This window comes from Dipodomys spectabilis, unplaced genomic scaffold, assembly GCF_019054845.1.
Source record: "Dipodomys spectabilis isolate Male_0828 unplaced genomic scaffold, ASM1905484v1 ptg000096l, whole genome shotgun sequence".
Lineage (NCBI taxonomy): Eukaryota > Metazoa > Chordata > Mammalia > Rodentia > Heteromyidae > Dipodomys > Dipodomys spectabilis.
In genome coordinates this window covers 18,375,502-18,392,081 of record NW_024870773.1, presented here as the reverse complement: position 1 = coordinate 18,392,081, position 16,580 = coordinate 18,375,502, and the positions used below count along the sequence as shown (strand labels likewise).

General features: G+C 35.9%; 1 protein-coding gene across 6 annotated transcripts in view; it reads right to left on the bottom strand.

Annotated features, from left to right (window-relative positions):
- The window catches only part of Usp6nl (USP6 N-terminal like), a 119,620-nt gene that overhangs the window by 23,914 nt on the left and 79,126 nt on the right, over window positions 1–16,580 (bottom strand). For all 6 annotated transcript variants that reach the window (XM_042686068.1, XM_042686072.1, XM_042686069.1 and 3 more), the window contains 4 exons: window positions 14,397–14,504; window positions 7,254–7,363; window positions 5,154–5,202; window positions 2,808–2,928 (listed from right to left, as the gene is read on the bottom strand). In XM_042686068.1, coding sequence (XP_042542002.1) covers window positions 2,808–2,928; window positions 5,154–5,202; window positions 7,254–7,363; window positions 14,397–14,504 — 388 coding nt within the window. The remainder of the gene's footprint in view (window positions 1–2,807; window positions 2,929–5,153; window positions 5,203–7,253; window positions 7,364–14,396; window positions 14,505–16,580) is intronic.

Below are 16,580 nucleotides of genomic sequence, written 5' to 3'. Positions count from 1 at the left end.
TGATCCTCAGATCTCAGCTTCCTGAGTAGCTAGGATTACAGGCGTGAGCCACAGGCGCCTCGCTAAGGTCATATTTTTTAAAACAAAGGTATTGAGCCATATCCAAAATGACTAAGTTTTTTAATATTGTTCTAATCTTGACTATCATTTTGTTTTAGTGTTAATATATTCCATACATGTGTTATTACCTTTCAAGCTCCCTCTAAAAATTTCACTATTACCATGCCTCTAACGTTTTTAAATCACTTTTTAATCTTTTCTATACACTCTATTTAACATCAACTAAAATATGCAGGCACTATATGATCAATATTATGTTAAAATTATATTGTGTCCTAACTGCTTATACAATATAAACTGTAAGATTTTAGAAGTTCACTAATTACAAATGGTTAGTATTAGTTTGTGTACTGAACTCATTGAACTTTACATTGATTTTTATTCATAAGTTTCCTTTCAGATATTGATGTAATCCATTTAAAAGGACATATACTCAATGGACTTTATTCTCCACATACTATTTTCCAGTCTAGTTTCTATGCAACACTGAAAGCTATTACCAGATGGGCTGTTTTTGGTTTTTGTTTATTTTTAAAGAATCCAGGAAAAATGCAAGTTATGCATACTTTTGTTGGCTATTCATGATGTACAAATCAGCTCGTTTTAGAGGCTTATCTCTAGATATAATAGCCTTATTTTGCTTTAACTTTGTTTCCCTGACTTATTTGAGCCAAAAGCCAATCCCCTGCCTCCTATAGAACATTTGTTTCTAACAACTGACTATGTTCCTTCAAGATGTCAGGGAACACATGACTGTGAAATACTGTAATCCACCAGGCAGAACTTTAACTACTTCTCAGTTTTTGAAAGTATGTGTAAAAATTTCCAGATAAGAGATATTTTTCCTCACACAGCAGTATTTTCCAGTGAAATGTTTTTCCTTTAAAACAATCTATATCTCTTCATCAGTGCCACTTTTATGGTCAATTTGATAGAAATGAGAATTGGAAAAATTTTAAGGAAAGTCTGACTTTTGAAAAAGTCAATGCACTTCAGTAATAACTAGCTCAAAAATACTAAGATACCTCACATTGCTTCACTGTTCACTGATATTCCAGGCTCATCTTTTCCAGTCCTAGCTCTGATTCCATAGATTCAGAATGGGTATCACTTTCTGATGGGCAATTCAAAGATCAGAGACAGCCTTTAGTTATAAAATCTCATAGGCAGACATAGAAATACAAGTCTCTTAAGAACAAATTCACTCAAAATAATGATCTATACTGCACTGCAAGTACAAATGTCAGCACAGTAGAATTAGTATTGCTTTATAGATTAAACTGGTGACAATAATTGCTGAATCTAAGCTAGGAAACAGCTTTAAAAGAAATGATTGTTTTCTAAAATTAGGCAGTCTTCCACATAATTATATATCATTGAAATTGTAACATTCAATTGTACTCCAAAAGAGATCAGCAATAATATCACACAGGAAGGCAAAATAAAGACTGATACAGACTTCAAGATGCTTTTGTAAATGATACTGCCTATTGGATGAAAACTCAGTATAATAATATGTCTCTCTTCTGGAGTCCATTTATGGAATGCAAAGTGCCAAGAAACTGTTATTATGCAGACAGTAATTGTTAAAATAACTAGAAAGAGAGATAGTGACAAACAAGCAAACATACACACACAAAATTAGTCATCCTTTACACACAATATACTCACAAAAGCCACCTGGTTAGATCATCAGACTGAATATATAATAGACTATGGAAGATCTTAACTTTAATAATTATGAAAATAACATTGTATGTGGCAGATTCTCTACCACATAAAGCATAAAATTCTCAAAGTTAACTTAAGATGATCCAGTCTTGAAATAAAACTAGCGTTAAAATGGTCTTACATAGATGGCACTAGGAAAACAATTTTGCATTATATGGACAAATGCCATTTTTAAGATGATCCATTCTTGGAGTAAAACTAGCATTAAAATGGTCTTACATAGACGGCACTAGGTAAATAATTTTGCATTATACAGACAAATGCCACTTTTATTTCCAAAAGAAGTTACAATGGAAACTCTTTGAAATAAGGTTTAATGTATATCTTAGCAAACTAAAGAAAAAGGAATTAAATAGTGTGTAAACTTAAAAAATTATGCCTGTTTTAAAATGTCAAGTAATATTAATAGTAACTTAAATATTAACCTTAAATATTAAGTAACCCACAACATATTACCAGACTTTGATTTAAAATGGAAACAAAACTTATGGCTGAAAGAACTAAAAGCCATACTTGAATTATAAAACTACTTTGTTAGTATGTACCACCTTACCTTTATACACTAAGTGCCATTTCTCAGTTAATATTATTGGACAAGAAGTTATACCTAACAATCAGCCAAAGATAACATTTCACTGAAATGATAAGTGCATGGCTGTCTGAAAGGTTTTCTTGTTTTTGTTTTTAATCAAAAGCTAGTTTTTATTTCTTTTCCCAAATCCCTCTAAATCTAGGGATAAGTTTCTTTTGTGACTGGGGAAAAATAAGAAAATAAATTTGAAATGTCAACAATACCCATTAGAGAAAAGACAAAAAAATCAATAAGAATAGCAAAGTTCAGAAAACTATAATAAAGAAAAATGAAGGAAGAAATTAGTAATAAGTATTAACCAAGTAAGCTCTGAGACATCATACTTATTGTATTTATTCTACCAAACATCTTTTGATTTTGTTTTCACTTGTCTTTGGCCTCCTCTCTTCTTTATGGTTTATGATAAGACGTGGGATTTTCTTACCATGCATGGCATGTTTAGGGCCTGAAAAGAGTTTGACCAGGGCCCAGAAGGCATCTTCCTCGTTCATATACATGAGGAGTAAAGCTGTGATCTGGCTCATCCCCTGACAGTACCCAACTTCCTAAAGAGCAAATAAGACAACAGATATTGGAGGGCTTAACGTCAAATTGCAGGTAAAAGCACATAGAGAAAGTTGATCTATGAAGCATCAGGAAATGCCTACTTATATTTCTCAATAGATAATTCTGGAGACAAATATTACAATCTTTACAGCACTATGCCACATATAATAAAACTATGCTCAAGAATACATCACCCACTAAGACTAAATCTGAATCTATTTTTTGGGGGGACTGACCCTGGGGCTTGAACTCAGAACTGAGGTGCTATCACTGAAGTTTTTTGCTCAAGGATAGTGCTCTATCACTGAGCCACAGCTCTCTTTCTAGCTTTTTGGTGGTTAACTGGAGATAAAGTGTAACTCTGGCTTTCCTACCCAAGCTGGTTCCAATTGCAATACTCAGATCTCAGCCTCCTAAATAGCTAGGATTACACGTGTGAACCACCATAGCCCAGTTGAATCTACATTTTCAAAAAGTGTTTTCTAACTAGGAGAAAACAAGGGAGGGGTGACACTGGTCAAAAAGAAATATACTCATTACTTGACTTATGTAATTCTAACCTGTCTGTATATCACTTTTATAATAGAATTTAAATTAAAAAAAGGGCACACCAAACTGAAAAAAAGGTGTTTTGTTTGATACCATTATACTTTCTTTAAAAACTTCTTGTATTTATTTCATTCCATGTATGATGATTAACAGTTCCTTCCTTATTCAGATGCTTACAAATTCTCTCCTCATACAATTCCATTTGCTATCTTGTTTCTTCTGTATTTCTGGACACTTAAAGCTGTCCATCTAGTTTATGCTCCCTCTTGGAAAACTCCCATCCTACTACAGTCCCTATTTTTTTTTTTTGTCAGTCGTGGGGCTTGAACTCTGGGCCTGGGCGCTGTCCCTCAGCTCTTCAGCTCAAGGCGAGCGCTCTACCACTTGAGCTACAGCGCCACTTCTGGTTTTCTGGTGGTTTATTGGAGATAGGAATCTCACGGTCTCTCCTGCCCGGGCTGGCTTTGAACCGCGATCCTCAGATCTCAGCCTCCTGAGTAGCTAGGATTACAGGCGTGAGCCACCAGCGCCCGGCTCCTATTTGTATCTGTCCTAAGAATTCATGTTTATGTCACAGGAACCAGATGACCAGTTGACATCTGATATCTGGGTGTACTGGTAAGTCAGACTAATTTAAGAAATCTGAAAAAGCCACAAAGATCATCATCACAGAGGGTTATATGCACTTGAAGAGTATGGTCACATCCAGTCTGTGTATGATCTGTTAGCATGGTGTAACTAGCAACTGAGCAAAGAAAATTACTGGGGACAGAACAGTGGAATAAATAGTTTACAGAAATAATTGGAAATACTACATGACCTCAGAGCCTCAGAGCCTAAGAGAGAAGGTATAGCTATCCTTTTTAATGAATCTTGCCTGTTTTGTATCTGAAATTTCCAAAAAGCCCAGCTATTGCTTCATTTCTGTGAGAAATAATAAATGAATCCCTTTTTTAAACTTTCCCTAGTTTGAGTGAATTTCTACTCTTGTTGTTACTCTGAAGGCTTTAGCTATGATAGAAGTTAGCCCAAGGTTCAAAGGTGTTTTCCTTAGAATCTAATCAACAAGTATGTACTTACTACCCACATTAAGTCTTTCTCTAAATTATCTTCTCTTCTCAGAACAGTAAATGCTTTAAGAATAGTATTCTTAAATGGGTCTATAGAGAATAGGAACTGAGAACCTCAAATATTCATAGTTACATTGGAAGAAATAAAAATCTGTACCTTCTGAAACAAACAAAGAATAGTATGACTATTTTTCAAGCATTTAGGATAGTCTACTTCTGCTGGGCCTCACTAATAAATAGAATGTGATACTAAAAGGCAATTCCTGGAAGTGATAAAGTTAACAAGCAACAACTTCCTGTCCCATTCTGCCCATTCAGTCTTATGTTTAAAAATAAATACCACAAAATGTAACAAAACAATCTTGAGGGAGAAGGAAAAACTGAGGTTCACTGGCACACTATGATCACTAGGTTTTTCTACTTTCAAATCAGCTCTGCTCTAAGATCTCAGGGTTAGTGTAGGAGCTGTGAAAAGATCCACAGAGCTCAAAGAGACTGTGGGGACCATCTGGTCCTGAGGTGAAGAAATGTGTAGAAGGGCCTTGTTAGGTAGGGAGTGTCAAAAAGAAGCTTCAGTTGTTCCAAAGACCCCTCAAAGAACTTACCGTATTATAAATAGAATATGCAGCAAGAACATGGAATAAGGATTGTTGCCTAGAGAAATAAAAAATTACATTAATTATAAGCTTTAAAAAGGTGATATAACCTTCCTATACAACCATCTAAATATTTTTTAATTGACCGAAAACAAATTCAGATAAAATTATTACATTAATACATAAATTATCCCAAGCTCAAATTATAAAGTATTTGGGGACTATGTAACATTTGTTTTGATAAAAAGACCTTATACTAAAACCACGAAGGACCCTCAAATTTCTCAAGTGTATCACTCTCTTTCAATGAGCCAACTTATATGAAATCTTATGTCATACAACAGTAGAATGGCCTTTTGAAGTCTCAACTGAGCCTTCAATATAGCACCATCTACTGGTAGGCTGGGGGCAGTGAGATGGAGGATGTGAGCTATGCTCTTTTCCCATACCCAAAATTCAGGGATCCAAGACACCCAGGATGGAAATGAGAGTGGCTGTACTCATTATTCCTAATGATTCTCTAGTAAATTTTTTGCTTCCTGTCTCAGCAACGTTAGCCTCTGGTGATGCAGAGATCTTAGTTCCAAAGGTAAGAATGTACTTATTAGGAGATATAACGTGATCTTTTTTTTTAACTAGAAACTGAAAATGCCACCCAATCACTCTTTTCCAGGTTTCTTATGCTTCAATAGGCAAAGGGGGACTATGCTGGTTAGGGTAAATGATTCTGGTTACTATGGAGAAAATGGGTTACTACTACACGGTACACATAAGGCAGAGTAATTAAGGTCAATGGAAAATTGTAACAACCCAATTCAGGCAAGACTGTAAATATAGCCCAGAGTTTTCACTAATCAAGGTCTGGGTCATTCTACCAAATAAAAGCCCTCAACCAGTTAACACTTTCTGAGGGGCAAAGGGCACAAGGAGAAGACAGTAGAAGATAGTTGTAAATATCAGCTATGGCCAAATGGCAAGCTATAGAAAGGACTATAACTGTTAAAAGTATTTCTTCCTTATTATGGTATGTTCATACATATATTAACAATTTCTTCTTTCTCTCATAACAGTACTTAGGGATGATATTAAAGCAGAAGTGTCACTATCATCCAAGGACTTGGAATCTACTTGTAGAAAAAGGATTAGCATGTTTTCATTTCTAAGCAGAACATCTGTATCATCTTAGCAGTATGACTTTCTTACTGTCTTGTTGGAAATTAAGGATGGATTGAAGAGATCTGTGGGAGTATCAAGTGGATAAAGGTAGACTGTGATGGTAGGCACTGTGTATCAATCTGGCTAGGCTACAATACCCCATTATTCAAACACTGGTCTAGTTGTTGTATATTTTATAAATGTGATTAAAATCTATAATATGTTGAATTTAAGAAGAAACTTTACCCTATTCAATCTGGCTTCCCTGAAGAAAAGCTCACCTTGGGACAGAAGCTTTAACCCATACTAAGAGTTCTAGTTTATCTTTTCTGAGAGCCTGCTCCACGGATTTTGAACTTGCCAGGTGAAAAGCAGAAAAGCCACTGGTTTGTTTCATTGGCTGGATTATGAATAAGCCCATAAAACTGTACCTTCCATACCAAATTGTCATGTGATGACATGCCCAAATATACTTCCAATATTTTTAGTTTCATGTATGCATGGGGTCAAGTTTATTGTGTAAATTTACCCCGGTATTGCCAAATACTACAACTTTTCCAAACAATACAAACAATCTTTGAGACAATCTTCCTATGTATCTGAGGCTGATCTGGAACTCACTATACAGCCCAGGCTAACCTTTGATCCCTGAATATATATACTCCCAACTATATATAAGTTTTAATAAGTGTTATTATAGTTTTAAGAATTCTAAATCATGATTCTTTGCCACTATTATGTAGCATCTCTGTCAGTCAAAAATTTTCAGGTCAATTAGATCTTAAGTTTCACGTGAAATGGACTGAAATGATTTGCAAGAGCTTAGATTACTAATATCTAAATCAAAATTATAGTCTTCAAAGGACATTCTATACACTCATACTTTTACTTAATAAAAATGCTGATAAGATTTATAAATGCTATTTACATTTCATTATATTAAACTTTACTTACTTAACACCGTATCTGTCTCTAAACATAATATGGTCCCTAAATGTGCGGTTGACATCAAGGTCTATTTGTCTGATATCAGGTGAACAACCCCGTGCTCTGTGTTTTAATTTCTGAAGAAGAAAAAGAGAGGAATAAAGCACATTTAATGAAAATCATTTGTTGAAAGTCTGTGATAAATAGCAAAATAATTCTTGTTAAAAACCTCTCTGCTTCTGTTCGCAATAGCTAGGATATGGAAACAACCTAGATGCCCCACCACAGATGAATGGATCCAAAAATTGTGGTATCTATACACAATGGAATATTATGCAGCCATTAGAAATGACAAAATAATGACATTTGCAGGGAAATGGATGGAGCTAGAAGGAATCATGTTGAGCGAGGTAAGCCAAGAACGAAGAGACAAATGGTACATGGTCTCCCTGATAAGTGGATGCTAAATCCAAAATGTTAGGTGATACGACAAAACTAACAGGACTTAAGAAACAAAGAACTCCCGCTCATCTGGTTGAACCACTACTAAATATCCCCATGCTGCTGATCACAAATATGGTATATAACATGTGAACACTGTTATATATTACAGACTGTGATAGACAATTTGCTCCAGGAAAGTTAGAATGAACTTGTGACTTTGAAATTATGTAATCACTTAATCACAATCAAAAAAAAAAAAAAAAAGAGAACCTCGGGGAAGAGAGGGAGGGTGGGGATGGTAGGGGGAAAACAATGGAGGGGGTAACAATGTTCAAGAGGAAGTGTACTCATTACCTCACTCATGTAACTGTAACCCTCTGTATAGTATCTTTACAATTAAAAAAAAAACAAAAACCTCTCTGCTTTATGAAAATCATTCCTACAGTTAATCAAAGGAATACAAAAAGGCACACACAGAAAACTTTCCCTGTCCTCTGTGCTCCATCCGCTACTCTGTCCTTCTCTGGTTCCCTCAAGCTTTCCCTCCCATGGAGTTAAATTAGATTTCCATTAGAGTTTGCATTAAAGACTCAGAAGTTCTTCATGACTTGAGCCATGAAGTCTACTAGGATTTCTTTTTACCTTTTTTTTTTTTTTTACCAGCACATTTTTGTTTCTCATGGAGTTAACTTGCTTCATTTTTCAAATCCTTAAGGCTTATTCAATTATAAACTCACTATTTGCTACAGAAATCTCCAGCAATATTCCAATAGAATAGCCACCTACTTTTTGAAGTCTAACTTCAAAAGCAAAGCTGCCTACAGCCCAGCTCAGTTCTGGGAAGCCTATCACCATCTGCTGGGGCTTTCCTTGGCTTTGTCCATAGTTTTGGCTGATTCTTGGGTCTTATATCTTCACTTTCTTGGTTTATACTCTTACTTTGCTTTGGAGAAATACATTCTCCAGTAGCTCTTGTGAAAGGATGCATGAAAGAACTGTGAAACCTTGAATGTGTGCGATAATTCATTCACTTCCTTCATCCATTCTAAGCATACATTTTTTGTTTCAAAGGAACAGGTTCAGTGTATTCTGGCCTCCAGGCTGCCATTGGAATTCTTGACTCTTTTATAAGCAATCTATTTTTTTTCTCTTTGGAAGCTGGTAGGAGCAGTGCTCCCTGTGCTCTGAAGTTTCCATTTTCTCTTTGATTTGCATCTATGTTTATCCCCAGAGGTAAGCCTTGGTGGATCCTTTCAATTTAAGAAACTCATGTATCTCCCAGCCCTGCAATATTGTCTTTAGTAATTTCTTTGTCAATTTCCTCATCCTACTCATTTTCTTTCTAGAACTGTGATTATTATCATGTGGCACCTCCTAGGCTATTACCTAATTTTCTTTATTATTTCTCTTCAAATGTATTTTCTGGGAAAGTTACACAACTGTTACCTTCAATTAAGGTTTTAATTTTGTTATTTTTTATATTCAAAGACATTTTGTTCTTGAATATTTCTTTTATAGCTTTACTACATTTGTTTATGGTTGCAATGTCTATTTTTATTTCTCTGAAGACATTAACTAGAATTTCAAGTCTTAGTCTTGCTCTATAGACTGTTTCTGTTCTCACAAGTGCTTTCTTCCATTTGTCTTTCTTATCAGCCACTTTTCTCAAATGTATAGTGACTATGCTGTGTTCTTTTATTAAAAGTGAGGTGCTAAGCACAGCTCTGTGGGTAAGTGAGAGTTCACAACAGTGGTTTTCTTTGAATGGTGGCTGGTCCAGCAACTGCAATGCAGTCTCTGCAACTCAAATCTTTGGGTGTACTTTCTTATGCTGGTCTTATTACCCAGGGAAGGCTCTTCTCAGTTCCTGTGAGGAGGGAAAGCACCTGGTTGCCACTGCTCTTGAGCAAAAAGGCCAATCTGTCCCAAGTCAGGGACATTCTCCATTCTTCATTACACTGTATTCACAATAGAAGCCCTCCTACTAGCTCTCTGCTTCATCCTCTAGTTCTAGGCCAGCACTAGGAGGAGACAGAAGATCGACAACTGCTTCTCAAAGACTTTCACCCACCTGTGTCTGGTTTCATCTCTACTTCCAGAGGTACTTGAAGATGGCAATATGAACCTTCTGGAGATTTGAGAGCTCAACTGCATTATTCTCCTATTCCCCATTGCCAGCACAGAATTTAGTTTTCTCAGACTTGCTAAATACCTGTCTGTAGTCTGTTTTTCAAAAATTGGACATTTTCTTCTGCCATTTTCTTATCACTTGTGAGTTTGCATTTTTTTTAAACTATGCTGTCAATTAGTCCTATATCGGGAGAAAAGGAGCTAAATGACCAGTATGTTTTACCAAAAAAAGAGATTAAAATTTATACTTATGAAAAAAAAATTTATACTTATGTTTAACCATGTTTATGTGTAGCTAAGTATCTATATGCACATGTTAATATCGATCTGTGTACTAGGTACTGGTAATGTAAATTTCTTCTAAAATCAATTCCAATAAAAACATACAAAAACAACTCTTAATTCCTGACAAATTAAAACAGGTTATGTCTAGTATATATATGTGTGTATGTTGTGTCTTATAAGTACGCATTTTTTTTTGTTTTGAAGTGAGAAATCAAAGGGCACCTTCTATGGTACAGAGAATAGGCTAGAGGTATGGTTCTGTAGTAAAGAATCATATAGTCACAAAATATTATTGCACTGTATACGTGATAGAAATTGGTGGAGAAACAATAGCCAAGCTATGCAAACAGTCCAGATGCCCCACAATACATAAGTGGATCAAAAAAATGTGGTACCTATACACAATGGAAGTTAACAGCCATTAGAAAAAATAGTATTGTTATTTACAGAGAAATGAATGGACCTACAACAAGTCATGTTAAGTGAGGTTAGCCAAATTAGAGGAACAAACCACAAATGTTTCCTCTCATATGCAGAAGCTAGAACAAAAATACACTGGGACATGATAAATTATACAGGACTTCTAGGCATTCTCTCTCTCTCTCTCTCTCTCTCTCTCTCACACACACACACACACACACACACACAGAGGATACTCTTAGTAAAAGAACACAAAGGCGCAATGCCTATGTGCATCTGATCATATGAAATGGTATTTATCAAAATGCACTCCAATCAACAGAAACATGTTTTTTTTCTTTGTTGCAGTTTTGGTTATTGTCTTGTTAATTTGTCTTTGGGAGGGCAAGGAAGGCACCAAAATGGAGGGAGAAAGGGTGAACAAATACAGCAGTGTTACCAGATACTATGCTGAAAATGAACTATACAACCTGTGGGTCGGGATGAGAGGGAAACGGTGGGAGAGACTGTAGGGTCCGGTAGGGTCCAGTAGCTCATGCCTGTAACAATCCTAGCTATTCAGGAGGCTGAACTCTGAGGATCAAAGTTCAAAGCCAGCCCAGGCAGAAAAGTCCCTGTGAGACTCATATCACCAATTAACCACTCAAAACGTGTAAGGAGAGCTGTGGCTCAAAGTGGTAGAGCACTTGCCTTGAGCAAAAGATCTCAGGGACAGCACCCAGGCCCCAGAGTTAAAGACCCACACCCTTGAAAAGAAAAAAACTCGGAGACAGCAAGGGAGTAGGTGATATTGTCCAAAAACAACTGTACTCTTTACCTAACTTATATAACTGTAACCCTCTGTATAGCACCTTTATAATAACAATTTTTTACATTGGTACAGAAGGCAATATAAAAAAGTCAGCTTTAAGAATAATCTGTACATATGTGGTCTTTTACTATCTTTTTAAAAGATAATGAGCAAGTACAGGTCTGTTATTTTTCTACTGGTCTTCTGGAAGAAGATGAAATGTCAAAACACTGGAAGAAAATGTTTGATATTGTAAAAATTGCTTTAAAATAAAATTTAGTTGGGAGAATATGACCTAAACATATCTACAATGTTACAATGTTACCTTCTTTGGAGGACAAGTAAATCCAGCGCATGTGTGTGTGTGTGTGTGTGTGTGCATACACACACACACACACACACACACACACACACACACTCTTCATGAATGAAGTAAGCCCAGTTAAACAGGTAAAAAATTAATAGGTCAGAAATGCTACTTATGTCCTAAACTGTTGTCAAGTTAATGCACAGGACACAGTAGATCAAGTATATTTCTTACCTCCTGAAGGAAAGAAGGTAAAGTTTCTACAGTTATTCCAGAGACTAAGTAGGTTGAGATCCATGAGTATCACATTATAAGAATAACAATTTTGTCTAAAAGAAGATCTAATGAACCCATAAACCTAAGTCAGAAATATAGTAGAAGGTGTTTCATGAAAAAAATTAGAGGACTATCTCTGCAGGTTTATCTGCCAGATTACTAAGTCCAGCTAAGGCTGAAGAGGAGTTTGTTATACACAATGGATTGACTCTGACCCTCTCTCTACCATTATTAAGGTACACGGCTAGATCTAAGACAGATACAAATGAGCAACAATTACAAGAATAGCAAAAAGCAGCAGAAAATAACACTAGCTCAGGAGCTGGGACAGTTAGGATTTTAAATCCTATCTGTGCCCTTGCTAACCCTAAGTTTGTATAAAGCTTGTATAAAGCTCCTTAGCCTCACTAATCTCAGTTTTCTCATCTGCAATGACAATAGTAAAACTTACCTCTTGATATTATTGCAAAAAGTAAATGAAGTACTTCATATTTAGATAATACTAATATATAAAATACTCTCCCCTCAAAGAGGAACCCTATTGCACTGCTGGTGGGAATGTACACTAATACAACCACTTTGGAAAGCAGTCTGGAGGTTCCTCAGAAAACTCTACATCATACCATTCCTAGGCATTTATCCTGAGCAACAGGAACCAGGATACAAGGACACTTGCACCTCCATGTTCACTGCAGCACTGTTCACAATAGCCAAGATATGGAAACAACACAGATGCCCCACTACAGATGAATGGATCCAAAAACTGTGGTATCTACATACAATAGAATGTTATGCAGCCATTAGAAAGGACAAAATAATGGCACTAGCAGGGAAATGGATGGAACTAGAAAAAATAATTTTGAGTGTTTTAAGCCAAGAGCAAAGAGACAAAGGGCACATGGTCTCCCTGATATGTGCATGTTAAATCTAAAACGTAAGGAGATACAAGAAAGTAAACAAGATTTGAGAAACAAAGGATCTCCACTCACCTTGTCATATCATTATTAAATGACCCTATGCTGCTGACCACATATATGATATATATGTGCACATTGGAGGGAAACTAGGAAGAGGACACAGAAACAGAGGGAAACAGAGGAAAGCATACAACAGCGGGACCCATCAGCTGCACTGGACATAGATCAAAACAAACTAAGCAACTCAAGGGCAGCAATGGGAGGGAAAGAATGAGAGGGTTAGAAGGAACAGCTAACAGTATGCAAAAGGAAAGAAATGTACATATCACTGGATGTGGAAGAAACAGCTGCATTGTCAAAGCTCATAGAATTCACAAACTTTATAGACCATGATAATGACAATTTGCTTCATGAAGGTTAGAATGTGTTTGTGACTTTAACTAAGTATCACTATCTCACAATATTATGAAATTTGTGAAATGTAATCACTTAATCACAATAAAAAAATTAAAAATAAAGTAGGGATGGTGATTTCTCAAAATATAATTACAGTGTTATTATTAAGGTATTGTGCAGAGGTATTGCCATTGCATAAGTCAGGTAATAAGTACATGTTTTTTGGACAATGTTACCCCCAGAGTCACCCACTCCCATCCCTGTCCATAGGCTACAATAGTTCATTTCCACATAATGCATACTGAATAGCATGATTTAATTGTTCACCCTTCCCCTCTTTCCTTCTGCGTCCCTTTTTTGCCCACCTTTAAAAAAAACCCCAAAAGCATAAACAAAAACATCACAACCAACAACAATAATCACAATAAAGGTATGGTAATCTTAAAATACAGTAATATAAAGCTTTAAGGCAAAAATAAACATAACCAATTTGAAGGGAGAGGATTAGAAAAGGTATCTGCAATATATCTTGAAAACTCATCCTTCCTTTTCCATCTTATTAAAAACAACATCCATCCCCCACCAGATACTGTAAAAATGATACTATAAATCTCTTTATTAGTAATATAATCATCATTCAAATATGCCCCAATATTGATGGTTCATTTTAAGTACTTAGATTGATCTGTTTGAAAAGCATTTAATATTCACTGAGTTGGCAGACAACATTAACTATGATTTGAAACATAAGTAGACTCCACACTGTATTTGATGTTGTTATAATTTGTGGAGGGGAAGGGAAAAAACAAATCGTTTAAATAGGGATGCAGGTGGACCCATTGCAACAATGAGACGTACAAGTTGTTATGTCGAAAACGAACTTTACAACTTTGGTGGGGGGGGGGGGGAGGAGAGTTGGGGGATGGCCGAGGGAGGATGGGATGGGAAGGGGAAACAAAGGAGGAGGCTACAATGCTTGATAAGAAATGTACTCATTATCTTGCCCATGTAATTGTAACCCCTCTGTATTTTCACAATAATAAAAAAAATAAGTAGACTCCAGCACTAAAATAAATGTGCTTCATAAACTTAACCTAATAAAATGGTGATATCATTTCAAGTTATGATGTGAGTATCTTACATCACCTTGGAAGCTAATTGTTTTGCTTTTTTATTTCAAACTAACAGTTCGTTTAGCCACTCACACTATAAAGGTCTCTTGTTTCTTCTTTCATTTTGGGGATCTCAAGAAGGAGAGCCCAGACTTCACCTCGGAGCTGGAGAGGGATTCCTTTGTAAATTCTCCTATGAAACTGGTGAAAAGACAGAGAAATTGGATGTCACAGATGGATAACAACTTAGATAAGTTACTTTAGTTGGCTCAATTAGTATTTGTTAGTCTTATTTTCAAAGAATCCATGACAACTGATATTTTAATTATATTTATTTTTAATGTATTTAGACTGTCTCTTCTTCTGACTCTAAAAGGGAGATACAGAAGGAGAGAAGAAAACACACCAATAATGCTCAGTATACTAATACATTAATTCTCTTATGGCAGTGTCCCTTTTAATGGAAAAGGCAGTTAATGGCTTGAAGAGTTGTGAACCTCTTTTATTTATATACTCCATTGTGATATATTTTCTTCCTTTACCCCTCAGACGCCTAGAAGGCACTCCAAATAGAAGAAAGGATGCCTTGTGCCAAAAGTGTCTTCGTGCAGTGTAGCAAGTCCTCTTTTCCACCCTCTTCTCCTAAGGACCTCTGGAATAGAAAGATTCCACCTATCCAGTGGCAGACTTGTCTTTGGTTCCTCCATGTTGTCAGTCAGCCTGTCTGTCATTCTGTCTCTCTCTCTCATACAAATATACACATGTACACACGCTACTCTACTTCCATCCCTCCTCTCTCTTCTCAATTCTTGGTATTTCTTCAGAAAATCCTTGTCCTTTTCTTAAATGACACTGAATTTTTCCATCAAGAAAAAATACCAGTTTCAAATGAAATTCAGCCTAAGTCAACAGTATCATCAATTCCCCAATCCACTCCTCAATTAAATTTTTCCTTAATTACTCAAAGTGGCATCGAAATCTATTGAGATCACGACAATGTGACCTCAATTTCTGTCACTAACAAAAGTTCAGACAGATGACCCAATAAGGAAATGATTCATAGTGAACAGTGCTGGCATAAGTCCTTAAGAAGTAAATTATGAATCAGTACATAATGACCTTAATGATCAAAGTACAGGTTGAATACCCTTTACTTGAAAGGCTTGAGATTGAAAGCTTACTATTTTTGCAGGCTTTTTTTTTGCAGTTGTGGGGCTTGAACTCTGGGCCTGGGTGCTGTCCCTCAGCTCTTCAGCTCAAGGCTAGCATTCTACCACTAGAGCCACTAGTGCCACTTCTGGTTTTCTGAGTGGTTTATTGGAGATAAGAATCTTAAGGACTTTCCTGCCCAGATTGGCTTTGAACCACAATCCTCAGATCATCCTAGCTACTCAGGAGGCTGATATCTGAGGATTATGGCTCAAAGTCAGCCAGGGCAGGGAAGTCCATGAGACTCTTACACACAATTAACCACCAAAAAAGCTCGAAGTGGAGTTGTCGCCCAAAAATAGAGTGTGAATTTTGAGCAAAAAAGCGAAAGGGTCAGTGTCCAGACCTTGAGTTCAAGTACCATACCAGCACACACACAAAAAGCACTATGTAAGTGACTTATCTTCTACATTTCTTGAGTGAAGAAGGGGAAACATCTTGTATAAATATCATTTTGTGATATTTATATGAAAAGTAAAAATTTAATAGTAAGAGAATACAATAGCTAATGAGTAGACTGATTTCTAAGGGTCTGACTTTATTATACTAGACTAATACTTTCCCATGAGTAAAACTGGAGCTCTGACATATTTCTTGTATTACTTAAAAAGACTTTAGGTATTATTTTATTGCTTTTGTTCAATTCTGCACTCCACAATTGTTTATAAATTACTGTCATCATTAAAATTAAATCTAGGTTTAGAAAAACAATCCATCAAATTGCCATGAATAAATTAAGAAAAGCAGAAATTTTTTAGGTTAAAAAAAGCAGTCTTTGTGCTATCACAGAGCTAAAAGTTTTAAATAGATCACATGTAGAAAGGCTGAAAAATAACTATCCATGCATTGCCATTATCATCACCCATAATAACAAGTTAGGCTAACTTTGAATATTTTATTATGTGCAAGAAACTATTCTAAGCTATTTGTTGATATTTATTTCATTTAATTAGATCAACAATCCCTTCATAGTTTAATTATACCAACAACTCAATCTCACAGATACGGAAAGTAAGTCATAAAGAAGTTAAGTAATTTGCCCAAAGGCAAACCCTAGATGTTACCAAT